Consider the following 27,337-nt stretch of genomic DNA (forward strand, 5'->3'; position numbering starts at 1 on the left):
TGTACAAAACCACGAGTGCACCATGCTCCCGCGCCAGGAAAAATGTGTCCTGCCAGGATGTGACATCCGCATGGTATCTGAATAACCCGGCTAGAGCTCCCCCCCACTGCTGGGGAAACTTAACCCTATCCTGGTTAAACCAGGACAATGACAAATACCAGAGTTTATCCCTCTGGTGTCACTGACAGCTGGGACAGCTTGTGTTGCTGTTAGCTCTGCCTCTTTGAACCTGCCTCTCCACGCGTCAGTGGCGCTCAGGTCGCAGAGACTAATACTGCAACACCGCAATTAGCCTGCCTCATTAAACCTGCCAATCCACATATCAGTGGCGGTCAGATCGCAGACTAATGCTGCAGGAGGTTAAGACCTTCACGGGGACATCAGTACAAACACCAATATGATGGATACAAAATGTCCGTTTATTAAACCGTGTATCTCACCTATATACACTCACCAAGTACCTCCTTCGTGGGTGTGCCCTTAACATTACAAGCCTATCCATCACCTTACCTCGTAACAAGGGAGGGCTACAGCTATTCCTTCCGTACATCGCGAGATCTTCTGAACGCCACTCCCTACAAGCTTGTACTGCACCTATGCAAGGGCTGCCTGAACCAGCATGTAACCTTGCACCTTCATACTAATGCCTGTAGTCTGCAAACACAGGGATTCAATTCTCATGGGGAGCAAAGTCCCCCATCGAAGCCTCATGTGTCACCAGGCCCAGGGAAAGCAGAACTGGGCCAGTGGGCTACAAGTATGGGAGCTGGGGCCAGCCTGCACCTCTGTGCTGCTCCTGTGACATGATGAAATGGCACAAGAGAAGCAACGTGGAGTGGGGGCTTCCAGGGTCAGCAGTAAAGGGCCAAAACTCACAAGCTACTTCTGTTAGGAGAGCACAGACCATCATGCAATTTCTCTCTATATGATAAATAACCGGTTAATCTGCCTTGTTCTCTTTCTGCTTTAAAACAAAAAGAGGTGCAATGAGCGATCAACCCATCAGCCAATACACACGCTCAGCACAGGAATCCAGGAGAAGCCATTTGTGCAAAGTTTGTACTATCTCTCCTGGAGTTACTTGTTCTCTCTTCCTCCTGCTTTTTTTCTCTCAGTGCAAAGAAGCATATCCAAGCTGCTTCAGAGGGCTGCTTCAGTGTTTTCCTCTGGATCTGTGGGAAACAGAGACATCAGGGATGCAGAAAGGGACTGCACAACTTCTGCCAGGCTGGAAAATGTTTTGCACAGGTGAGGAATAGGAAAAGATGACCAGGTATCAAGCATCAGCTGGAGAAAGTTCCCAAGGAGCTCTTCCTCAGGTACAGTGCCACTAGATAGCAGCCCACGTAAGAAAAGGTGCAGAACACCGGCCTCAGCATCAGGAAGGGTGTAGACAGGAGGGACAGGAGATCTGAAGTGACCGTGGTGTCTGGAGGAGTGCAGTGATTCAAAGCTTAAAGCTGTTCTTGCAGGTCAATTAGCCAGGTGAAGCAGATGTTATGACACATTATGCAGCTTTGAAGACAGGCTGGTATTAAATTCATGGGACTTCAGGGTATCCTGTAAAATGGCTTCTGCATGAAGCAATTTTCTAGGATAGGAAAGAGATCAAAGAAATACAGCTCAACTCTTCCTGTGAGAGACCTCAGTGGACCTGATATAGCAAATATCATTGCAATTGTTGGTAATATGTCTTGGAGTAACTGGGAAGCCATCCTTCAGACAAACAAAAAAGCCTGAGCTCAAATCCCCTGTGATGTGAATGAACCCAGGCATTTTTTGGGGCATCACTGTTTGACAGAGACTTTGACCTACAAACTCAGGACCAGACTTGTACCTTCACCCCAGAATTAGGCTCAGTATCACTAAGAGCATGCCAAAGAGGGGCACTGGGATATTGTAAGGGCAAATTCTTCCAAATCCTCTGACTGAGCTTGTGCCTCTGAAGCAAGACACAACAAGCAAAGAAAGTCAAGCCACACTTTGGATGGAGACCACTTCTCATCTGGAGTGGGAAGCAGCCTTTCCCTCACTGTAGAAGGGCTAAAACAAAACATGCTGAGGAGAGGAGAAATGTGCGGGACTCTTGGGGAGAGATGGGCAAGGGAGTGGATGGAAGAAAGGGAGAGAAATGGTGAAGAAGAGACCTGGGTAAATAAATCAAAAGGGATTCATGGGTAAATTCTGGAATTATCTGAATTGTTTCCCTGGAATCACATTACACATATTTGTCTCAAGGCCCTTGGGAAAATAAGGCATGTAATTTCTTTCTAGATCAGGCTGGAAGGGGAGAAGCTGAAGCCGCCTGGATTGGGTTTGGGGGACCCTGGGGAGGGAGCGGAGGGGGTAAGCCACTGTACAAAATCCCCATGTCAAAGGGCCTGGGGGCCCAAGTGATGCACAAGGCAGTCACTGTATGTCCGCATTGTCTCCTTCATAAAAGGGACTGGGAAAAAGGAGACAGTTTCCAGGATACTCACCAGTAGCTGCTGGAATGCCCTGACCCCCCTAGCCCCTACACGCTATAAAGGCAGTGGGGAGGGGAGAGGGGAGGAGAGATGCATTTGTGCCCTTTTTTCTTCAGGGGTTTACCTTTCAGGGGCCACCCCTCAACCCCCTCACCACTTCTCCCCAGTTTAGCAATTGCCAGCTGCAAATAGTAAGGACTTTTGAGATGGTCAAGTCTTGACTGCCCAGGGCATAGGGAAGAGAAAAATCACTCCACAAATGCCGAGGTCTGCAACCAATTGGATGGAGGTTTTGTCCACATCTGCTTTGGCCCAGACACCTTTATGCACTGTTCAGCTGTGGGATGGACTGGTTGACAGTTAATATTTATTCTGTAAGAGTACCCTGGGCCAGGGGTGGGGGATGTCAAGATGCTAAAGATGGTGAATAAGCATGTGTGGTGGTTTAGGCCCTGCTGGGGTCTGAGACCACGTTGTCACTGCCCCTCCCCCACCCTCTGACCGGACGGGTCAGAGTGAAATACAAGCCCTGGGGCTGAGATAAGGAGAGGTTTAATACAACAGTGCAACAGCAACAAACCGAACAACAACAAGAACAGTAACAATAGCAGTAATAGTAATAACAATAAACAGAACAAAAAATGTACCAATACAGCAGTGAGGAGAGCGATCGCACAACACACACGTTCACCGATTCTCCCGTGCTTCGGCGCCCCAGATGTGACGTCAGCATGGTATTGAATAACCCGGCTAGAGCTTCCACCCCACTGCTGGGGAAATTTAACCCTATCCTAGCTGAACCAGGACAGCATGATGGATGTGTGCTTCAATACCTCAGAAAACATGGTCTGAACTACAGGTTAAATGGACTAGAGACACCTGCAGAAAGAAGGAAAGGGTACCTGCACTGTACAAACAGACAGGGAGGGACAAAGAGCTAAATCTAAATTTTGGGTTGGGTCAAAAGGTACCCCTGAATACACTGATACTTTGTCAGAAGCTCCACAAAAATTTCAGCTCCAGCCCTGGGGTGCAGTATTGCTGTGCTCAGCCCTATGCCTCCCCAGGGCAAGATTATCTTGCTCCGGGTGCTGTCACGACCTGGCTTGCTGGAGCCACTGAACCGACAGCCAACTCAGCTGCACTGCAGGTAGGACCCCTGGTGTCTGGTGTCTGAGGTCAGGCCCTGGGAACAGACTGCCTTTGTTGCCTTCTGGGAAGAACCACAAGACCCAGCCCACTCTGGTTACTGTAAAACAACCCCCAAGGCATTATTAGTTATGGGATCACATCAAGGAAAGAAACACCTCTCCTGAAGAGGTTTGTATTGAGATGTGATCGTGGTATGGTTGTTGGGGTTTTTTTGGATAAGGGAAATCTTTGTGGTGAGGTCCTTGATGAGGTCCGAGGTCCCATCCTACAGGGCTAGAAGGATTTTCTTGGCAAATGCACACAGAAAGGGAAGTCTTAGGGCAGGAAGGGAGAACAGTTTTTTAAACCTTTTGTGAATCCTCCCTTTCTCTCAGGGAACTGAAGGCCTGTTTTCAGGGGAGACCTGGGCTGGCTTAACGATGGCAGACAACCATTCAGATAGCTATTTGTGTTCCAGGAACTACAGAGTCCCAGACAATACCAGCCTCTCAGCATCTTCCTGTGCTCATGAAACGGGGGTAATCGAAGCCATACCCCCACAAGAGAAGAAGCACTAGTTAGTGCAGTGCTATTGGTTTTGGGCATGGCTTTTTGTGCTTCTCCAAGCTGTCAGGATAGGAAGGAAGGACACTTTGCTGTAGGTCTGGTCCCCCACCTAGGCTTCATCGTGGTCAAATTGCTCCTGGCCACAGAGAGCTGGGAGGGGGGGTGGTGGAGGTGAGGGGCTGCTTTAAGTACAAGATGAGGCAGCAATTTTATTTTGTGTATTATCAAAATAGTACATTTCTAGAACATTTCCACATTGCTAAATCTAAATAGTATGGCCTGGAGCTGTTTGCAAGGGGTATCATTTTGTTGAGGATTGTGCAATATTTTATTCCAGCCCACTTGTGCCCTCCCTGAACTTGAGGAGCAGGGGAAATGGGCTAATTCAAACCAACACTGAGTCAGGGCTGCTGGCTTTCAAGCAGAAGAAATCTGGCTCACAAACCTTGAGAAATACATGTGAGGGATTTTAATTATTTTTTTTTTAAATATATATGGGACTAGGCAGGACATTCTGAGGTTAAATTCTACGCATTTATAAGAACTCTGGTAAAGCAATTAAGGTCCCAGATTCAACTTGCATTAGCATATTTATAATCTGGTGGGGAACGTTTTCCATATTCCTTGTGTCTATTTTTGTAATGATACTAATCCTTTGCATTTCTGTATTACCTTTCATTTAGGAGGACTAGATCCCAAGTTGCTTTACATATGCAAGACGAAAATACAGGCAGACATGATGGTGATATACCTAAAACAGATTGGAAAGCAATGTGATAAATGCAATTTATGGAATATCTTTGACAGTCTTACCTCCTTTTCACCCCATGTCTGTATGTTAAAGAATACAGAAACTCTTCATGTTACTTCCAAGCTTGTGCATACACACACACATTTAACACAAACTTGCCTCCTCTTTCCCTAAAATTCCATTTTGCCCTCAAGACACGCTTGGCATGAATTATAGGAATAGAAATATTCTGTCCTCGGTAGACATGGCTAAATGATGAAAATGTAAGGTTTTTAGCCAGACTTGTGAAAACATAAATTTGACTTGTAAGTTTTTTCGAATTATAGCTGCATAGTTGCACAGAGCTTGTGAAACCTTAAAAGGTCACCTCTGCATCATAAAAGCTAATTCATAATCTTTTATTGTCAGTTACCACCATGTTAGATGATTTTTGGGTTTCTTATCAGGAAATATAGACAAAACTTTGCAATTTAACCTGCAAATTCCTGAGGTCAAACTTGAAGAATAAATTCTGATTAAAGATAAATGATAATGAAGTCCAAATCCAAAAGCTAGTCCAGAACTTCCCATTATATTTAATTGTGTTAGGTACAGAAATATTCCTCTGAATAGTAGGTCTTAGTATATAATATTCAGCCTACTGAGGGCATGAAATGACTCATGACACTCATTGAATATTTTTGAAAAGGGATTCCTTGCAAAAAAATTAGGATTTAGGAAGTCCCATGTTACTAAAATTCAGCATTAGACTGTTATTATTTAATCAATTATATTTTGGGGCACATGACATATTTAAGGCTCAATATTGTCATGTACTATCAGAAATAAAAATAGTTTTATTTTAATAAGAAAGGATTGATATTTTCCTCTGAACAGTATGAAACAGCAATCCTATCAGGTCAGTCCATAATTAGACCTGAATCATGACATTATTGTTATACAAAGAACCATTTCAGATTTATTAAGGGGATTTCATTCAGTATTAATCAGTTTTTCTCTTCCTTCATCTTTAAACTTTTAGAGACAGTATGTTCAGGTAGATTTGGCTGTAAAGTAAATGGGAAAACAACAATGCAACTTGGTGTCTCCTAAAAATATCCTCTGTGGCTTTTTTTTCTGTGAAATATGGCACAATCCTCACATGTAGAACTGCTGCACATAAGGCACATGTATTTTGTGTAAGACAGCATGTAACACTGTTAACATGCAAAACAGCCTGAAATTTGGGCAAAACACACCAATGGCTTTTAAAAGTGACATGATGTATTTCACAAATGCAACCAAGATATCTAACAAACGCAAAAAGAAGAATTTTGTTATGCTGTCTGTTCCAGAAAGCAATGTTTTTAGCATACGCTGTTAACAGGAGCCTTAGCTGTGCTTGATCACGTCCCAAATTAGCTGTTTAAACATGAAGCATTAAGCTAGAAAGCTGAGAACTTTCACAAGAGGATGGGCATTAACAATTTACAGTACTAAACCCTGTTTGATCTGCTGAGAAATTCAATCCATCAAGAGCATGATTTTACTTAACAGTGTGGTGGGCAAGGGAATTGCCAGAGGTAGGACGTTTTCCTCCTGGCTGAGGTCGAGCTGCTGGAGCTGGCCCATCTGCCATTACATGGACTCCTGCCATCCCCCTTCCTCATGGTCCCACTCACTTTTGCTGCATTTTTGCATGTGTGTGTGTATTCATGTCTGAGCTCCCTTTTTCTGGCAGCTGCTGTAGGTGAGTTGTGGATGAATTTTTGGACGTCTCCTGAGGCACAGATATGGCTTGCCCAGCCCACAAGAAGATGCCTCATTCTCCAGGTGGAGGCTACCCAGTTGAGATATGTACCATTAATGACTGAAAAGAAGCAGTTTCTCTCTAGCATGCTGATGTACGGGTACATTCACTGCTGTGGGTGTCTCTGAGGGCTGCCTGTCAAAGCACAAGGGAGAGTTACAGATAGCGTTTTCCTCTTGTGCACATCCTGCACGTGGCAGATGCGCTGTGTGTACCTTCCTTGAAATGCGCTAGAATAGGGTCTTGGAGAAGGATGGGAAATTTGCCAAAATGCTGCCACTTTAACAGAAAGCTGGGTAAGTTCTCTTGCTTTTAATAGAATGTACCTTTCTTTTACTGCTGCTAATGCAGAAAGCAGCTGATCATACTCTGTGGGGTTCACAGTATTTTTATAGTACTTTGTCTTTGGAATAAACAAGAGCATATTGCATGTCAGGAGTGGCAAGAACTTTATGGAGGAACACAAGCCATGGACTCCCATGGTTGCTCTTTGCTTCCTCCAGACTTCTGAGAGAAGTTGAGTGCTATACTGTATCATCAGAGACATAGTAGCTCCTTAAAATTAGAAAGGATTGCAATTTGTCACTTTAAAGTGCATTAAACATGCACTTGCCTGTTTGGGTTGTTAGAGCATTTCATCATGCACTTGTGCAACACCTCGTCCTAATCCACAATTGCAGCTCTTTGCCTCTGCTGTAATACAAACAGTGATAATAAATTAATGTCTGGCTTGGCAATATTGCTACAGTCTCCAATTATGAGAAAGTGTTTTCATTTAGAGAAGAGAAATCATATGGCAGATTCCACTGTCTCTCACCCTTCCTGTCTGTGAACAAGCTAGTCCTTGTTATAAACTCTATGTAACTTGCTGTGGGGGAGGAGGCATTGTGGAAGCGCCCCACCCTTAAAGTAAAGGTAGTGCTTCAGTAGTTATTTTTTGGGGATCTTTTCTAGTAGAGTTAACTATTTCAAAAGGAGGAGGATTCTTGAAAACCAAACACAAAGCTTTCACAAATAGCAAGAACTAGGCAGAGGTGAAATGCATTGCAAACATGATGCTTCTTCCAAACCCAAAATCACCATCACATAAGTAACAATAGGTTGTTGTTACTCGTCCAAAGTCTGAGACTGTTTCCGTACATGATACAGAGTGGGCAGCCAGAATCCCTGGATAACCAGCTTCTTCAGCTGTGTTCTCACAAGGCAAATGCTGCTGCCTCGGACTGGTCAACTTGAGCTCACATAACACCCTGGCTGCGACCAAGAAGATGACTGGCATTGCTCAGAGGTACCTCACTGAGAATAAACATCCACAGAGCCAGTGCTCTCCAGTGCTGCTCTCAAGGGCTCACTGAATTTCCTGAAGACATGAAAATCAACTGCCAAGTAGTACTCCTGGCCTACTGGAGTGGTAGCACTGGTATGCTCTCTCAGAAAAGATCACATACTACCTTCAGGCTGGGGAAGTTTCTTGGCATGTGTTTCTGTCGGTCTGTGCTACAAAGAGCCATGGAAATCTGTGGCAGACAAGGGTTAGTAATGTTGTTTCCTTTGTTTTTATGCCATATGTATGTCAGGATACAGTCATGAATGTATACACTAATTTTGTTCAGTGCCCTCTCAACTGTAGGCAGAGTGAAGTCAGCGAACCTTTGCAAGCAGTGTTATTTGTTATCTGCAAGCCTGTGGATAGAGGCAGAGAACTGGGAGGAATGAAAGGGATTCCTCATCATGTGTAGAAACTGCTGAGTTACAGACAGCAGAGGGATAGCCTAGACAGCAGGATGCGTGGAGTGCTTACATATGAGTGGAGGAGTGAAGACAGCATTGGTAGCCATACCTCCTCTTTATATCTCCCAGCTGCTGCTCCTTGGGCCAGCTCAGCTAACAGACCACAAAGTCTGCATGACAGAACAGCAGCTGGGAGATATAAAGGCAGGGATCTGAATGCAGTGTGTATTTTAAAACATGAAAACACTGCAACAGAGTCCAACCCCTCCTTGTCCTTTCCCCTGCCCAGACTACCCTCAGCACCATTCATCTCAAGGCAAAACTAGACTGACCTTTCCTCTCTGATTACAGTGTTTGGATTAAGCAGTGTTGGCTAAACCCCAGATGCTAGAGCTGTGCATTAGAGGCACTCCCATCCCCAGATGGAGAATGCTATGTTAAGGGACTGCCATCTGGCAGCATCTTCAAGGAACTGCAAAAAATGCTAAGCAGAGATGGAGGTTGTTGAGCATCAGCCTGTTGGGAGACTTGCAGGTGCACCCAGGAAGGATAGATCATGGTTGAGCCAGACTTCTGCTGCCGACTGAACTATCTGGCGTTAGGAGGCTGCTGCTGTGATAAAAGACACTAGGCTGGTGAAACATTTAATATGATGACCACCTTATCAGCGACTTTTTCACTCAGTTAAAAAGTTGATTTTCCCTGGAGAAAAATCCCACTGTTTTCCCTCTCTCACTTCAAGTTGGCTGAAGAAGCCTGACCTAGTTGACCTCAGTCATTGCCCCTTTTTAGCTAAAACCAAGCTCTTGCTTTGTGAAGATACACCCAAGGAGGCAGGTCCCACCTTGTCCCCACTCTCCTGGGAAAGCAGAGAAGACCAAAGGTGACCACTTTACTGAAGAGTGGTGTGGGATGAAAAGAACAATAAAATAATCTCCCTTGGCCAAGACCTGGTAATCTAACATCCTTCATTTTGAAATCTTCAGTACGGCCCCCTTGCCTGTGCTACCCTTTACTTTTTTCTGTGTTGGGACAAGCTGGCAGACAAAACAATAAGCATCTCCTCATGCTCAGGATTTTCCCCAAAAGAGGTCTCTTGGCCATCTTGCCTAAAGCTTTCTAAACTAGCCAACTTTGAAAGGGAGCACACTGCAAACAGGAAGTAATTTCTCTAACATTTCAGAAGACTTCAGTTGTCCTACTCTTTGGAAAGTGTCCTCTTCTGCCCAATATCACAGGAAACAAACTTCCAAACTTTGTTTGTAAACAGAGACCTGCATGAAGTAGACAAATTTGAGGCTTAGCTGAGCCTGAGAGTCTTTTGCCAATAGCCACTACACTTAGCAAGTAAAGGGCCCTTGACCAGTGAATGAACTCCAGTCATTAGTATTGGTAGTAGTAGGCTTGGGTTATCTTTTATTAATTTATGTACAAATTTGCACACAAGGAAAAGCTCAAGAGACAGAAAGCTAGAGAGAGAAGCCCCTTTACACTTCTGGAGCCAGCACAAACAGTAGGCTAAACTGACCTGAACCACATCACTAACATACCTTCAGCTGTGATCTCTTAGTACCATTGCTAGATGTAACAGTTCAGTGAACCCTGCTGAGCCAAGAATGCCCTATGTATGCTCATATACTGAGGCTATGAAGAAGTTTGTGAATGAGTACCGAATGAACATTTTTTTCAAGAAAAGCCTACTCTGTCATTTATGCAAGTCACTGGACAGACACCAATCTGGGGCCAGAGCTGGTGACGTAGATCTGAAAGTATCTGTGTATCCTCCTGCAGATGTCCCATGCTTCACAGATCTCTCTCATCCCCCAAACTTTGTGGCACTGAATTCAGGAGGGAGGACCATGATGACTTACCAGTCCGTGTGTGCATCATCGATGACCAGGAGGATCTTGGGTTTCTGGGCCACAGGTGGTGTGGGGCTGACTGAGTGATCGATTAGTCCTGCAGCTGCTTGTGTGGTTTGCTTCATGGCACTGGAGATGGAGCTGAAGATGCTGGTGCCAGTGGAGGAAGAGTGTGAGGGCTGTGGTGGTTGTGGATGCTTTCTCTCTGTGGCAGGAGAAACTGGGGAGCTCATGGAATTGTTGGGGCACTGCAAGTCCATCATGTAGCCATTGGGCAAATTTGCCACGAAACTACTGTCTGAGAGACGCCTCCGGAGGAAATTCATTGTTGCAGTGTTGGGTGGAAACTTTCTCAGCAAGAGTGAGGCTGAAAACAGTGTCACCAGTCCTGGGGAATGTTTCTGTGTGTGTGTGTAGGGTATCTCCTTGCACTCCAGGCAGACAGGCTTTCCGTCTTGAAATCCTTGCTGGAGAAATATGCCTTAGTTTTTCAGCTATATTTTCCTTCTTTCCTGTGGGAAGAAAATCAAACACATATATGTGAGATACATACTTTGAGTCTGAGATAAGAAAAACTCTTTTAGCCTTTTAAATTGGTAGGTTAATCAATGAGAGGAAAAAGAACTACTTGTTTTGTTGCAGTATGCTACACTGGTACAGTCAGATAGGACAAAGCGTATTTCATGGCTTGATCTCATCCCAAAACATGTCCCAGTTGTGGCAGACCAGCTTGCACTAGCTTAGGGGCTGACAATTCTGTAACTGTTCATTGTGGAGAAAGAAAAATTATTCTGACCATAAATATTATTTTCAAAAGAGAGACAGCTTATTTCTGGTATTTTGTGTGTTAGAAATAACACATGCTTGTTACAGAATAACCAGCAAATGATCCAACAGGATAAAAAGTTTTATCATCTTTGGCAGGCTTGTAAGCAAGGCTCTGAATTTAAGGAACAAGCATTCTAAATTGAAATAGCTTGTAGAAAATAAATAGTGGAAAAATCCCCATACACATCTTAATCAAGTTCAGTGGCAGCTTCAAATTACTCATTTCTGTCCCTGCTGCTCTCGGCACTAAAAATTAGACTTTGAGCCAGGTGCATGCTGGTGGTTTCTAGACATAGCAGACTACCTGATTTTACAAATTCACTTGTAGAATTTTTGCAAGTACTCAAAACTAGAAGTTTAGCTGTCTAATCTTAATTTTGTTCCCCTGTTGTTGGGCTTTTTGTTTTGGGTTTTTTTTAAGAAGAAAGGTCCCTCTTTCCAGTGAGAAAATGTACACTGTGAAATATTACTATCTGGCTCTTCTCCCTTGACTGTAGTATAATGACTTTGTTTTTACCCAGAACACTAAATTTTTCAGAAGTTAATTAATCTCACAAAGTTAGTAGTTACCTTAAAAAAAAAAAAATTCACCTGTAGGCACAGCCCAGATATGAGATTTCCACAGTAATTCCCCAAGACCTTTTATCTGCTGAGACAGCCTTTGAATCTTTATCAGAGACTGACTGGTGAGATTTAAGGGGGAAAGAAAAGAAACATATTGCTGATAAAACATAAATGTTTTTCAAGACAGACATATTTGCAGTAACAAAAGTGAGAGTTATCCCTTACATCAAATGAGATGAGTCACATGAATTCCTGGTATCATTGTTAAATCATGCCCCAACCCCCCTTCAAGTCTTTTTGGATGAGCCCTCTACAAATACTGGAGCTCCTTGCCTTGACCTGCCTGGTTTGGTCTCCCTCACTGCCCCCACTCTTATCCCAGTCTCTGATTGTCTCCTGATGTCAGGAAATGGCATTTTCCCAGCTGGTCCACGAAAGCTCAGCATCTGTGAATCAATCTCCTGAAGGTGTGGCTGAGAGCTCATGGAGCAACTAAACAGCTTTCTTAAGCTGTCATTTATTTTCACCTATTGGGATTTACAAAGCTTTAGAGACAGATGATTCAGACCTGCCTATGTCTGTAAGAGCCTTAGGGGGGCTCAGATGAGGCTGGAGTAAGTGAGCTACAAAAAGCCCCTTGGCACGTCCTCCAGATCTCGTCATCTGTCACCACCCTGACCCCATGGGCACAGGATCTGTCTGGAGCAGAGAGCTCCCTGATGAAGCTGCCGACATCGGCTTATTAGACCAATTTTTCTTTCGATTTCTCAGCCCTGGCAGTACAAGTCCTCTGACTTTGCTGAAGCACGGAGGTAGTCTTTTCCCAGGAAAGAGCTCAGGAAATCTTTAATGACTTCCTGCCACATTTACAGTTGATAACGTATCTCGAGGCATTGTGGTGACTTCCCACCCACGCCTGGCGTGCCAGGTGACTTCACATCAGCAAATGCATGCACCAGTGAGTGCTTCAGTAGCACTGTCTGTTTATGCAGCAGTTGTTCCAAGAAGCAGGTAACATATTATCCATGAATTATGAGCCAGCTGTTCACCTCATATGTATATCTACACAGAACTTGGCCTACTCATGTCCTACCATAGTAACTGAGTGGCAGCCATTCACTGTTACCTGTTTGGGATGACCAGAATATAGAGCCTACAAAGACTTTGGGGGATTTGTATACTACAGGTTGGGTAAAAATGCAATGTACTGTTCTCTGCTCAGGAACCTGTGTTTTCTACTTTGCATAAGACAAATAAGAAAAATCCCCTCACTTTAATGACAGTCCACTCAAGAGTAGGACCAGTCCTGGTTAAGAGGAGCATCATGGAGATCTACTGTCAGAAGGGCTCCAAATGACTACCCCATTACTGCATAGAGCAATTAGCCGTGCTCTCTTGGAGGACCTTGGCGTTAACTGGCAAGAGGTGGGACATAATTTCGATACCAGTCTCAGGGGAGATGATAGCACGAGATGCTTGCCCCTTGCACACTTTGCACAGCATCGCAGAGCTGCCGGTTCCTGCTGTGGCAGCTCTCAGCCACGGGAGGGAACCTGGCCGCAGCTGTAGGGGCTGGGCAAGGCTCTTTTCACAAGCCAGCATCCTTGGGACAGGGTCCAGCAGGATCTGCACGCTCTTGAAAGTGTTCCTCCCCCACTGCCTGCATGGGAGGAGCTTGCATGGCTGCTTCCCCCTCTGTGAGCTTTTCACTCTCAAGAAGAACGTGGGCTCTTTGCAAAGCATCAGCAAGCAACGGGCAAATGTCTCTGCTCTGCCCTGCCCTGTGGAAGAAGGACATGGAAGGCACATGGCAAAGGGTGTGTCAGGACTGAGAAGGGCCAGAGTACCCCATGATGCGCCCTGGAAGGTATGCAGGTTTCCTCTGCAACAGGGCTTCCCAAATTGTGCCCTTCACGATACTGTTTACAATAAACAGTTTATCATACTTACTGCAAGGTCACGTCCACTCGCCTTCTGGACACTTTTAAACAGTAATATTTACAGTGGCACATCATTTTTTCCACCAGGGGTTCAGTAGTGGAAGATGTTGCTGAGGAGACACTGGGAGCTGGCAAAACTCTCTTGTCCAGAGAGTATGGGACACTGCACAGAGGCTGGCCTTTCCCTCTGCTGACTGGCACTGCCTCCACTTGCTTTGAAGACTGGGCTGCATGCCGTTTGCTTGGGAGGGAAGGAGAGAAAACCCAGGCAACTGATGTCATGGGGAAATCTCCCTCCAGCAAAGCACGTGGAGGCTAAATTCAAACAGGATGATACTGATGCAGCAGGGAGTAATGCCTGGCTCTGCTCTGGGATGGAGAATGGAAAACCCACCAGCAACTTTGATTTTGGGTCTGTCAAAGTGATGGCACAGACTGTCCTTCTCTCATTACATAAATTTTTCTAATGAGCTGGGTAATGTAATTAAAATATACATTCTCTTGTTTAAAAAATGGTGTTATTGGTGGCTTCACTGTATCGATTTATTGATAGCCAAGAGTGCTGCCACAGAGGAGATCTTCTCTGCAATGGGAACAGTGTAAACTGCCAGCAGATTCCTTTGATTATTGGAAAGGTCTGCTTCTGCATCATGCACACTTGCTGTTATTTAACTTTCAGCAACAGCATACAGGCACAGGCTGAGTAGGTTAGGACCTCATTTTCTTACTGCTTGAAACTCCCTGTGGACATACTGAGGGCTCAGCAAATCAGGCCAAATCTAGCTCTGTGCAGCTCTCATGGCATGCAGCTCTCATGCAGCATGGCATCCACCCAATGTACCTAGAGATCCTACCCTAGCAGGCAAGCAGGGCTGTAACTTCAACAAAGCCAGGAGCCAACACCTCTTTCAGAAACAAGACAAACTTGCTAAGTGGCATTTTCTCACTCCAGAGCCACAGGTAGGAGAGTTGCTGGCTCTACACCATCAAGTTGTACCTTGCCTCTGTGCACACCAATGTCTTGCTATGGCTCACATGGAGACAAGTCACCTACTTAATGCTGTGCTGGGCATGAACCTGTCCATAGGAAGGCCTGATGCCCCTTGCACAGCTGAAATACAGCCCAGAGGCTGCTTCCAGGTGAGGCAGCAGCTCCTGTTGAGTTTGTCAAGCTGCAATACAGCAGCTGCCTCCCCCACCACACAGGAACAATCTGCTGCTGTGTGAAACAGCTGCTTCCGAAAGCTAGCTGGGCATCTGGGCTGTAGAGCTGCAGGTCAGGAATCGGGGCTACATTTCAGGATGGGGAAATGATAAACAAAGCACAGGAAAATGAATGAGTCCTGAAGAAAGACAGCAGGCAGGAGAGAGGGGGAGAGAAGGACGAGAAGGCGGCACAAGCCACAAGAAAGGGAGGAAGTAAGCAGGAATTGGTTTAACCAAAAGACAACATGGGAACATGCAAAAATCCCAACAATGAGAATACAGTCAGGGAATCAAAAGGAAACAATGTGAGCAACTAAATGAAGCAAGAGCAAGGTCAATTAGAGCTGGCCTTGAAGACAACAGCAAAGAGGCTGGCACTGTCACCCCCTCATTAATGCACGGTTAAACTTCCTGTCTGATTTTTTTGGAAGGACAAGGGAGAGTAAGCAATCTGCTCCCTCAGCACGTTGACAACAGCCAGGCACACACCTGCTTTTTCTCAAGGATATACTCTACAGAGATGCAAGTTATCTCAGAAAACCTCTTAACGTGTGTTAGAAAACAATAACAAAATGTTCACTTAAACCTCTTGCTGGATTACTTTTTAATGTGTGGTAGCATCCAGAGGGAACCAAACTCAATTGCCCGGTATCTGTTCACTGTGCTTAGATTTCCCCCGAGCTTGTTATCTATGCTGTCAGGTAATGAACTGACATGACCACACCAGCCTGCATCTGATTCATGCTTGTGGTGGTTTAGTCCCTGCCAGGGTCTGAGACCACGAGGCCGCTGCCCCTCCCCCACAAAGGGAGTGAAATGCAAAGCCCCGGGCTGAGATAAGGAGAAGTTTAATACAACAGTGCAACAGCAACAAAACAAACAACAACAATAACAATAACAGTAATAACAATGAACAGAGCAAGATATATACCAATACAGCAAGTGAGAGCAGAGCGATCTCAAAACACACGCACCGATTCTCCCGCGCTTGGGTGCCAGGAGGTGACATCAGCATGGTATATGAATAACCTGGCTAGAGCTTCCCCCCCACTGCTGGGGAAACTTAACCCTATCCTAGCTAAACCAGGACACTGCTCTTGACAGCCTCAGTGGAGCAATGCCGGGGCTGGCAAGATGGAAAGCCAACATGGATGTCAATAGTAGAGATTATTCTCCCACCTCACCATAAGGGAGCTGCACACTTATTTCTGCCCCATGGTGGATGGAAAGATGAGGGAATGCTCCTCACCTGGTACTAATAACAGTCACATCCATTTTGTGGATAGCCATTAGCATACATCAGCACTTTAAGATATTCCCATGTGTCCCTTTCTGCCTTCAGGCATATTGACACACTGTGGGAGTGGATTTCTGTGGAGGGACAGCCATGTTAGGAAGCTCCAAATCCAGCTAGATGGCTTTCCACACATATTTTCGAAAAGATGAAAGCAAAAGATTTTTTATTCTTGCCAAGCTTTCAGTGTTTCACCCTGAATGGCTTCAACATTCCCAAGCTTGACATAGAATTGAAAGCAGAATAAAACAATTAATTCTGAAATAAATCAGAACTTTTGTTGGGTTTTTACCTCACCACAGTTTTGAACTCGAGATGCTCACGTGTTCAAACATTTCTTGGTATTATTCAATATAAGCTGAAATTCCATAAATCAAGAAATTAAAACAACAGGGGTTAGAAAAAGAAAAGGAAAAGGATACCCTACCAAAGCCCCCACATTTTTTATATGTGAAGCATATACAAAAAGTGTAAGGGTTGAAAAGACTGTATGCTGTCCTGAAGAACACAGAAAAGCAGAGAGTTTCCATGCTGGTATTCAGTTTGCAGAGAGATTTCCCAAGAATCAGCAACGCAATACAGCTCTAACATAGACACTGGTGGAAATTTTCCAAAGCATGTAAAACTACAGCACAAATTCCACCTAAAATCAGAGGACTTTGTGCATGTAGGTGCCAGAGACACTTCTGGAAATTTTGGATCTGCTATGACTGCCACCAGCAGAGCTGTGCTGTGTCTTTGAGGTGGTTGCCAAGAAGTCAGGACCCCGCAGCTGGAGGGGGTGGCAGGGCAGGGGAGAGAAGACAGCACACCATCAGGACAATGATGTTACCCAGAGCCTGAGTTCCCTGTTGTGTGCTAGACAGTTGCTTGTCAGAATTTCACATGCTTACCAAATTCTTTATTACCTTTCACAGCAGCAGCGATTTCCTTTGGAAATGTGCTCTTTAAGGATTTTCACAAGTCAGTGTCTTGTGCATCCAATTTCTCTATTTAGAGAGATCCTCAGAGATGCCAGGAGGTCTCTTTGTCAGAAACGAAACATTTTACAATGTTCAACATTCTTCATTAATCCACTGATACATATAAAGGTGCAACAATTCCCCTGTCTTATTGCTGCATCGTTGTAGACCTTAAAAAATCCTCTACTTTCTTGGGTGCTATTTAACTCAAAAATTCTAGGTTTCACAAATCTTATTTATTTTTTCTGTTTGCAAAGCTGTCAGTGCTTTCTGTATAGCAGTTTCACCATAGAGGGTTTGCCTTATCTGGTCCTGAAGATAACGGATGTGCACATATCAAACTGAGTGCAAATGGGACTATTTCACAAGAGCTACACCCAGTACAGAAAATGAGTTAGTCTGTTTCCTCTTTTGCCTGTTATTTCATAATGGCAGACAAGGAAAAGAAGAAGGAAAGAAAAAGACTAAAATGACAAAATGTCATTGTAAGATCATCAGGCTTTCAAGTAGATTGCAATCGAAGATGACTAAAGCCATGAACAATAGTGAAAAATTTTCTAGTGAACAGTAAATCTGAATATTCTGATAATACTTTATCGCTTTAATACCCCCAAGACAAATTATGATGTGCTACTTCTTGGAAACAATACATTATTTCCTCATTTTATTCTCACTGTGGAAATTCTGTTGGCACCTAACAGCCATAGTGTTGTGTCAGTGGTAATATCCCCTCCTCAGTGAGCTTAGGGAGGCCTTTTGTGGCCTGTCTCTGTTCAATATCAGTACTTGCTTAGCAAAGCCAGACCCAGCTCAACTGGAGCAGGCAGTATGGGGCAAAGAAATTCTGTGTTAATCCTTGAATACTATAGAGGCAGCTCCATCTGAAAGTCAGCTGAGTTGGCATACTGTCTCCATTTCTTATTTCCCTAGGGTATTGTGGTCATTCCCACCCTGAGCAATACCGACACTAATGCTTTCATTAAGGCTAATACTTACACACATGCCAAAGCGGCTCCTCATGATTATATTAAAGAAAAGTAGGAGACAGCAGTACAAACCACGGAATTTGTAGAGATAAATGCTCTGCATATTAAGCAGATGAAATTGTAAGAAGGAAGCAAGTAGGGCTCTGAAGCCCCTGTCTTTTTCCTTCCCAGTCTTGGATCTGACTCAGTTCCTATTGTGTTTGTGAGGAATGCTGCAAGTTTCCTGCAGTAACTGTACAAGTCATGATTTCATGGTGATAAGAGTGAAAGTGGTACCAGACACACCATTAATAGAAGAGGGATTTCCTTCAGCTGAGAGATGCATTGCTTTGAAGAGTGCTGATCTGAATAAAATCAAGAAGCTGGATGTACTTAATATGTAGGGCCTACCCATACGCATTAGGGCTCATCTGGATAAAAGATGCCTGAGGGAATGATAACTCACAGGTTCTCAGAGGAAACTCTAGCAGTCTGTCCAGTGCTAATGGGGTTCCTGTCTCAATTATGATCACATACTCTTCCTCATTCCTATACCAACTTTCTTTCTACTGTATTTCAATTCTGCCACAACAGACTGGTTATTCAAAATGCAGGTAAACAGAATATTTTGTTACTATAGTGTTAACTAGATATGTGGGGGGAAAAAAAGTGCTATGGGTCATGAAAGGGAATAAACAATTCACTAAGAGGTCATAATATACACCAAATAGATAATTATTAATTAACAGATAATGATATTTTTTTGTTTGGAGCACAAAATGTATTACTTTTCGTATACTTAATAAGGAAAAAATGGATTGCATATTTCCAGATAACATATCTTCAAACACAACCCTGCAATTCTTCCATCAATGCTTCTAACTCATTTTAAAATGCCACAAAAATTCAACTTCTTTCCCAAATGTTCTATGCTTCTGGGTGTTATAAAGCTTTTCTTCAAACAGCTGAAGTCTTCTAAATCATCTGTAGTGCTAGCATATTCCATCTAATTTTTGCTGCCGTTTGCATCCATCCCTTTTATCCCCCCTGCACCAGTCCAGGCACCACCATATCCCAGTTTCTGAGATTTTTTCCATATGGTGAGGAATGCCTTATAATACTTGAGATGAACAGCAGATACCTGGAGAAATAAAGCCTGTAATTTGCCTTTGTGTGGCAAGGTGCTCATTTGCTTTCTAACCATATGTGCCCATCTCGTGTAGCAGCGCTTAGTATAAAGAGAAGAATAAACTGCGAATTTGAACACATTTACTGATTTATTTTGATGATGGAAGAGAAAGACAATGTTTTACTGCACTCTGGGGAAGATTTCTGACACAACTATAAGATAGATTGATTCTTCCATGTCATGTAGTAGTAGACTATTCCCCCCAAAGAGGCAGAGAAAATGGGGATTGGTAGGCCTGCATCTGGAGCACTGTAGGGGTTCAGCTGGCTATGTGTATCTCAGGCTCCATGATGACCAACCCAAATTGTGATGAGTATTTCCAGGAGACATTTTTCTTCACTTTTTTTGCGTGATTACTATTGATCACATAGGGACACATGAAAAGCCGTGTGGGTTTGTATAATGCATCCCTTTTGCTTGCATCATGTACCCACACAATTGTCACCCCAGCAAGGGTGACAATCCCCTCCCCCAGAGCTGGAACAAACACCCCAGCTCAGTGCCTGAGCCCCCAGGTTTATAAAGTCCAGTGGGTACAAAAGCTTGTGTGTTGTAACTGGCCACTTTGTAATAACTGCATGGCTTTGTCATCCCTATGCAGTCACAGAATTGGTTAAAAAAACCCAGAAGAAACCCTGGGGCACAACTTCTTAGCTTCAAGATTTCAGAGGCTGGCATGGATGGCAGGATGTTAACTACGGCCGGCTGAGGAATTATGTTTATTCCCTGCAGCTTTGCACAAAGCTACACACTCATGGAGCCTGGCCGCCCCCTGTTAAGGCAACCAGCCAAATTCTGCCTGTGCTTCTACTTGCATATTCAGTGTTTTCCATAGGCTTGAGCTAAAGTACAGAGCTGATCTTCCTGCATGTTGTAGTATGGCAGTCAGTGCATTAAAACACACAAAACATTATTCTGTATTTCAAGATTGCACACAAAAGCAAACCAATCTCATGGTTTCTGTAGATAGAAAGAGCAGTTCCTTTCTCTGGGGGTTTTTTCTTATGGACTTTTTACTTTGAGCAAGTCATTTAACTGCTTTGTGCCTTAGTGTGCCTGATTGTATAATGATATTTCTGTTAAATAAAGCATGAAAAGTATAAACTGGGTCATGTTTGATAGAGACTGAGATGTGTGGTGATATAAATACAGATTGCAGAGTTGTTCTATAATATACAAAGTAAGTATGGCAGCTGTTTAAAATTAAATCTACCTGAAAACTGTATTACTTTTTAACATGGAAGAATACACAGAATTTTCAGCTCAAATTAGAGCTGCTAAGTTCACTGGAGTCCAGTTTCAGAGCTCATCACTGCAAAAGCCATTGTGGATACCCTCTAGAAAATTAATTGTGTAAGAAAGTACTGCAGGGGTGATCTTTTATAAATAAGCCAGGTTAGACACAAGCATCTTTGTCCCCTTCCCTATCTACTCCAATGCAAACACAGTATCCAGACATGACCCAGTGAGCTATGGGGTTATGAAAATCTGGTATCATCACTAAACTTCATAGAAGCTAACCTTCACATGTTAGTGATAGACCTTGCACATCCACATGTATTTTCATAAGAGCTGCAGGAAGAAACCTGGTTAAATCTCTTCATATGGAAATCCACATGTAAAACCAGGGCAAGAGAATGTTTTATTGTGAGTACTAATAATAATATGTGCTGCATGATAACAAATACAAAAAAGTCCTTCACTATTATCAGCTTAATCAATTGCTGTCTTCTTGCTTCAGCTCCCCATCATTAGTATCTCATTCCTGAAAGAAGATAATTGCTTTGGATCTCTTCAATTACTACTAAAGCACTGCAGAGCATTTGTAAAAAATCAAATAGATTTGAAGACTAGGATCATTGAGCTTGGCCTCCCATGTAGTGCAGCTTGTGTAGTTTCTCCCAACGACTCCTGCCATGAGTTTACCCTTTCTGAATGAAAAACCAACTCCAAGGCTAGTTTGTAAATACTCATTGGTGTTGTCCAAACCAGCCTTGTATCTAAACCATTGCCACTGCAGCAAGAGCAAAGCAGCAACTCCCTGAAAGCCTGAGCCAAGTAATCAGCATTTCATCCAGCTGTGATGATCCCCCAACTTCAGCAGGGACTGCGTGACCATATGATACCACAACACAAAGACACTTGCTTAAGCCCCCCAGAAGAGCTGAAGATGTTCACACTGTAAAGCAGCAGTTGTCTTCTGGACAGCTAGATCTGGAGCAGCAGCTGCTGCCAGCGCATCACCTGCAGGGCTAGTCAGCACCTAGCAGCAATCCTTACCTGAGCTGAATTTTCAGTTTGTGCTACCCAGAAGGTTGAACAAGAAACATTGCTAAGCGATCAGATGGCAGCTGGTTTGTCAGCCTTGGCCCTGCCCTGCCTCTGCCTGTTCATCACTGAGGTTCACGGCAGAGTCCATCCTCTGGGGTTGCTGACAGCCACAGCCCACCAAGCTTTCTTTGCTAGCAAGCAGCTGAGAGGCTGCAGACTTCAATCAAACTGTCGGTCTTTGCTGGCATCTCCGTGCCATCACAGCACCTGCTCCTTAATACTAATGAAGCAGCAGCATGAACCTTCTCGTTAGAGAAACTGTCGTGGAAAACCCAGTTAGTAATTGAGTATTCCCACCTAGTAAGTATAACAACGGCTCTGTGTTAGCAAAGCAAAGTGAGTTTTGCCAGGAGGAAGTGCAGAATCTGCTGTTAATTAAAATGGACACTCTGGCTATATTTTGGGTTTCAGAAGTGCTCTTTGGAGGCTCACAAAGATTTACTGCTGATGATTATTTCACCTCTTCCCTCTGCTGCTAACCCTGACCACGAAACAGGCATGTTCTATGGTCTCTTAAAAAAATCAGAGTATTTCTTACACCCATGGCCCTTGATGTTCTACCACTAAACATGCACTTGGAGGTTAGACAACTAAAGAGTCTACTCATTCTTCACTACCTACTCTGCTCTGGGAAAATATATTGGTCTTACAGCATTGTGTGAAGGTAACTATTTATTTCTTCTATTAGTCCAAGGTGTGGGAGGCTCTGGAGAAAATTGCAGTTGTAGGTGCCTCACTAAGAACTAAACCCTGTTAGTGTCTTCTCTGTTTTCAGGCCAGAGGACAACTACCTCAGAACTACCTCAGGGTCCTCAGCAGATCACAACCATCTAATGACCAGATGGAGAGAAAGGCAGACTGACAGAGACAGGACTGAAGGTGTAGGCTCTTCTGAACAGAAGCAGCACTAAGATCTTTTCAGCTGCAGCTGTATGTGAGGAATTACATTGCAGAGAGAAATATAGAGCCAGGTGAAGAATGGTCCAGTTGAAAATTTTTATAAGAGTAGGTTGAAAACCAGACTTGCTCATTTCAAAGAAATTTTGCCATTTCAAATGCTCCAAAATGCTCCAAAACAGCACAACAAATGTTCCAAAGTTTCTTGTAACATGTAATTGTTGTATAACATATCTCATTCATTCATAGGCTTTTTTTTTTCCAAACAAATTTTCAAAGATGGCATTTCCAGAGCCTGTCTCACAGCCAATGAGCTGTGGTCTTTCAGTGGAGAGATGCTGCGCTGAAAAGTTGCTGGCTGACTAATTCTAACAGTGCGGTTGAAAGAGCATTATGAAGTTTGGATATCATGAGTTAACAGCATTTTCCTGTTATTATTTATTCCAGGCAACCAAAGCTGGCCACAAAAATTTTCTTTCTGTAAGATGAAATGCCACAGCAATGCAGAAGCTTATGTCTTATATCTTCCTCTGATTACTTTTACTGGAACATTTACCAAACTCCAATATTGTGTTCAGTTAGCAGAACAGAGCGTAGAGAAAAACTTGCAATACTACTTATTTAACTGACAATTATCTCAGAAAGCAGAGAGTCAATTCCTTCCCTTCCAGCTCAAGCAAAATTCTCATCAACTTCAATGAGATTCTTACTGAAATAAAAAAAACATTTGGACTTTAGATCTGATCCCTCTCTCTTTCTGACTGCAGCAGAAGGCATATGATCTTGCATGGCTGGCATGACTCTTTCAGGAGATGGCAGCTAGTGACTTCAGAAGATCTGCGACTGTCCCAGGTAACTAAAGGCACTATCCTGCTCTCTCTGTGGGTCCTTCCTAGGGAGGGGACAGTAGTTATGCAGCCTAGCTGTGGGGTTCAGCAAAAGAGCTGTACAGCTTTGTACGGCTCTTCTTTCAAGACAGAGGCATGACATGTAAAGTCAGAGGCCTGTGACCAAGAATCAGAGACATCAGAGGATATTCCTGGGAAAAACCTGACTGCACATTAATAGGGATTGTCGCTCTAGCTCTTGACAGGCACTGTCCTCTCCTACACCTCATATTTCTAAGGAGCTGGCACGTTGAATGGCCTCAAGAAACTCTCATACATGATACTTCCCCTGTGAGAAACAGAGGGGGAAGCCCTGACTGAAAGGCTCTGCTGAATTACTAAGGTTGCCCAGAGTAAACCAAGGTAACCTTCATGTTAATTCCTGTCAGCCTCTTTCAGTGTTATTATAAAACAGCACCCCCCCTACCTCGCCTACTCCTCTCTCTCTTGTTAAAAGAAACTTCACAAGACTGCTGAAGTAAGAAAGCCTTCCCACAAGATTAACTACACACAGGCCTATTTTAGATTGATGCATCAAGCTAAATACGGCAGCCTTCAGCTGCTGGAGAGAGTGCAGCATTTCATCCAACCCCTCTTGCCAAAGCGCATTAATGCTTTAGCAACCAAAAGGGAAATACAGGCACCGAGTCTTATCTTTAAGCAGCAAAATCGAAAAATTCAGGGCTAAAAAAAGAATAAATGCTTCTTAACTTGTCACATTTGGTTTTGTCAAGCCCACTTCAGAAAACAGCTGAGTGCTAAGTGTGTTTCCCTGCCCACAGGTTGCATCCACAGTCCCTGGCAACTGCCTGTGAAGGTGCATACAGCGACACAGGGACAGGAACATCCAGTCCATCACCTCTGGGACCATGTGATCATTCTTTATCCCAAGTTTCCATTTTTTTGTCCACTACACTACAGCGATGGCTATAAACAACTGTGTTGTGCTGATAATTTGAATGAGAAAACTCCTGATTTTCTTGACTTCTTTCTCTGAGGAGGATCTATATTTTCTAGCATCTTCCTCTGGAGTTTTTCAGCTTGTTCTGCAGTCAAGCAAAAGTGTTTCTGCAGCCAAGAAGGTCTTTGATGGGTTATTGGTCTGCAATGTACCACAGGCTTGTTCAGCCTTACTTTAAGCCCAGCAAGTAACAGTTTAAAGTGGGGGAGGAAGATGACAGCTTAGCAGATATATTCATTGCATTATAAAAAAAAGAAGACAACTACACAGGGCCAAAATAGCCTATATTAAAAATAATATATTTTATCTAAAAAATAAGTGTAACTATATTTTAAACAACAGATTTTAAAGGTCTGAATCACCTTGGAGCTGAATGTTCTGCTGCTATTGGTTTTACTTTTCTAATAGTTCTATGTAAATATGCTTCTACTTGCTTATGAAGTTAATTTAGTGCTGGTGAAAGTCTACCAGTCCTTCTAGATTAAAAATATTTTGCCTTGGCTACATGAGAGGCATGACGTCAACATTTCTAGCTGCTTTTTTCCACCAGGCTTGGAAGTCCTGAGTGCCAGTGAGTGGCATTTTCTCCATTCACTTGGGTGGGAATGATGCATCAGTTAACATCTTATTCTGCTCCAAATAATGTGAATGTGTTTAGCTATCACTTTTACCAAAAAATGTCTTATTAGTATCCTTTCTTAAACAGCCTTGTGGTTTTAAAGGTCTAGAACCAGCAAATTAGAAAAATATTTCCTTCTGTGTTTGTGCCATTGTCAACTAAATGTAAAATTAAATTGTAAATTAAAATGTATGTCTTGAGGTAACACACGTTTTACACTCAAGGCAGCTGAACAAACCATTTCAAACCATAAAGACCTGGCTGAAGACACTGGTTGCAGACACTGGTTGCCATCTTTTAAAAGGAGTGTGTATGTGTGTGTGTGCTCCTGTGTATGAGAAGAAATAAGGAAGCCAATGCTTTTCCACTCTTCCCAGTTGAAGTATACAGGGAAGAAGTGTTGACTTTGGTTCGTGCTGAAAGCAGGAAATAAATCAGTCAAAACCTACCATGTTTGACAAAAATGAAATTTCCTTCTTAAAAAAAAAGGCACACCCCTCTCCCCCACTTCGTACAGCTCTTCTTCCCCACTTTGTACAGCTCTTCACCTGTCTCTCCAGTTCTTCCATTTTCCTCCCTTTACCATGAACTCTCATTTCTCTTTCCAACCTAAAGGAAGATAATGCTGCTGATGTTCTTCAGGCTGGAGTATTGTACAACACAGCAGGTGTCTGTCTTGTCCTTAATGCCTTCTTTGCCTCAGTTTTTAATAACAAGACTAGTTGTATTGAGGGAATCCAGCTTCCTCAGCCAGAAGACAGAGACTGGGAGAACGACCCCCCTGCAATCCAGGAGACAGTCAGTGACCTACTGCATCACATAGACACACACAAGTCTATGGGACCGGATGGGATACACCCGAGGGTGCTGAAGGAGATGGCTGGGGTGCTCACCAAGCTGCTTTCCATCATTTACCAGCAGTCCTGGCTGACCGGGGAGGTCCCGACAGATTGGAAATTGGCCAATGTGACGCCTATCTATAAGAAGGGTGGGAAGGATGATCCAGGAAATTACAGGCCTGTCAGCTTGATGTCAGTGCCCGGGAAGCTGATGGAGCAGCTCATCCTGAGTACCATCACACAACACATGCAGGACAACCAGATGATCAGGCCCAGTCAGCATGGGTTTATGAAAGGCAGGTCCTGCTTGACAAACCTGATCTCCTTCTATGACAGGGCAACCTGCTTATTGGATGAGGGAAAGGCTGTGGATGTAGTTCACCTCGACTTCAGTAAGGCCTTTGACACCGTTTCCCACAGCATTCTCCTGGCAAAACTGGCTGCTTGAGGCTTGGATGGGCACACGCTTTGCTGGGTAAAAAACTGGCTGGATGGCCGGGCCCAAAGAGTTGTGGTGAAAGGAGTTAAATCTTGTTGGCGGCCGGTCATGAGTGGTGTCCCCCAGGGCTCGGTTTTGGGGCCACTCCTGTTTAACATCTTTATTGATGATCTAGACGAGGGGATCAAGTGCACCCTCAGTAAGTTTGCAGACAACACCAAGTTGGGTGGGAGTGTTGATGTGCTTGAGGGTAGGGAGGCTCTGCAGAGAGATCTGGACAGGCTGGAGCGATGGGCTAAGGCCAACTGTATGAGCTTCAATAAGGCCAAATGGCGGGTGTTGCACTTCAGCCACAATCCCCAACAGCACTACAGGCTTGGGGAGGAGTGGCTGGAGAGCTGCCAGTCAGAGAGGGACCTGGGGGTGTTGACTGACAGCCGGCTAAACATGAGCCAGCAGTGTGCCCAGGTGGCCAAGAAGGCCAATGGCATCCTGGCTTGTATCAGAAATAGCGTGGCCAGCAGGGACAGGGAAGGGATCTTGCCCCTGTACTTGGCACTGGTAAGGCCGCACCTCAATTACTGTGTTCAGTTTTGGGCCCCTCACTCCAAAAAGGACATTGAATTACTCGAGCGTGTCCAGAGAAGGGCAACGAAGCTGGTGAAGGGTCTGGAGCACATGTCGTACGAGGAGCGGCTGAGGGAACTGGGGTTGTTTAGTCTGGAGAAGAGGAGGCTGAGGGGAGACCTCATCGCCCTCTACAACTACCTGAAAGGAGGTTGCAGAAAACTGGGGATGAGCCTCTTTAACCAAGTAACAAGTGATAGGACAAGAGGTAATGGCCTCAAGGTGCACCAGGGAAAGTTTAGACTGGATATTAGGAAGTATTTCTTTACAGAACGGGTAGTCAGGCATTGGAATGGGCTGCCCAGGGAGGTGGAGGAGTCCCCATCCCTGGAGGTGTTCAAGAGGCGGGTTGACATAGCACTTAGGGATATGGTGTAGTTGGGATCTGTCAGTGTTAGGTTAATGGTTGGACTAGATGATCTTCAAGGTCCCTTCCAACCTACATGATTCTGTGATATCCCAGTCTGACAGTTTAGAGAAAAATTTAATG

The 27,337-nt window shown here is 44.1% G+C and overlaps 1 protein-coding gene across 5 annotated transcripts in view; it reads right to left on the reverse strand.

Annotated features, from left to right (window-relative positions):
- SYN3 (synapsin III) overlaps positions 1–27,337 on the reverse strand; it is a 245,881-nt gene that overhangs the window by 177,418 nt on the left and 41,126 nt on the right. For all 5 annotated transcript variants that reach the window (XM_074826492.1, XM_074826491.1, XM_074826493.1 and 2 more), the window contains one exon: positions 10,309–10,811. In XM_074826492.1, the coding sequence (XP_074682593.1) occupies positions 10,309–10,625 (317 nt within the window). In that variant the 5' untranslated portion in view covers positions 10,626–10,811. The remainder of the gene's footprint in view (positions 1–10,308; positions 10,812–27,337) is intronic.

The sequence above is a fragment of the Strix aluco genome, chromosome 5, assembly GCF_031877795.1.
Source record: "Strix aluco isolate bStrAlu1 chromosome 5, bStrAlu1.hap1, whole genome shotgun sequence".
Lineage (NCBI taxonomy): Eukaryota > Metazoa > Chordata > Aves > Strigiformes > Strigidae > Strix > Strix aluco.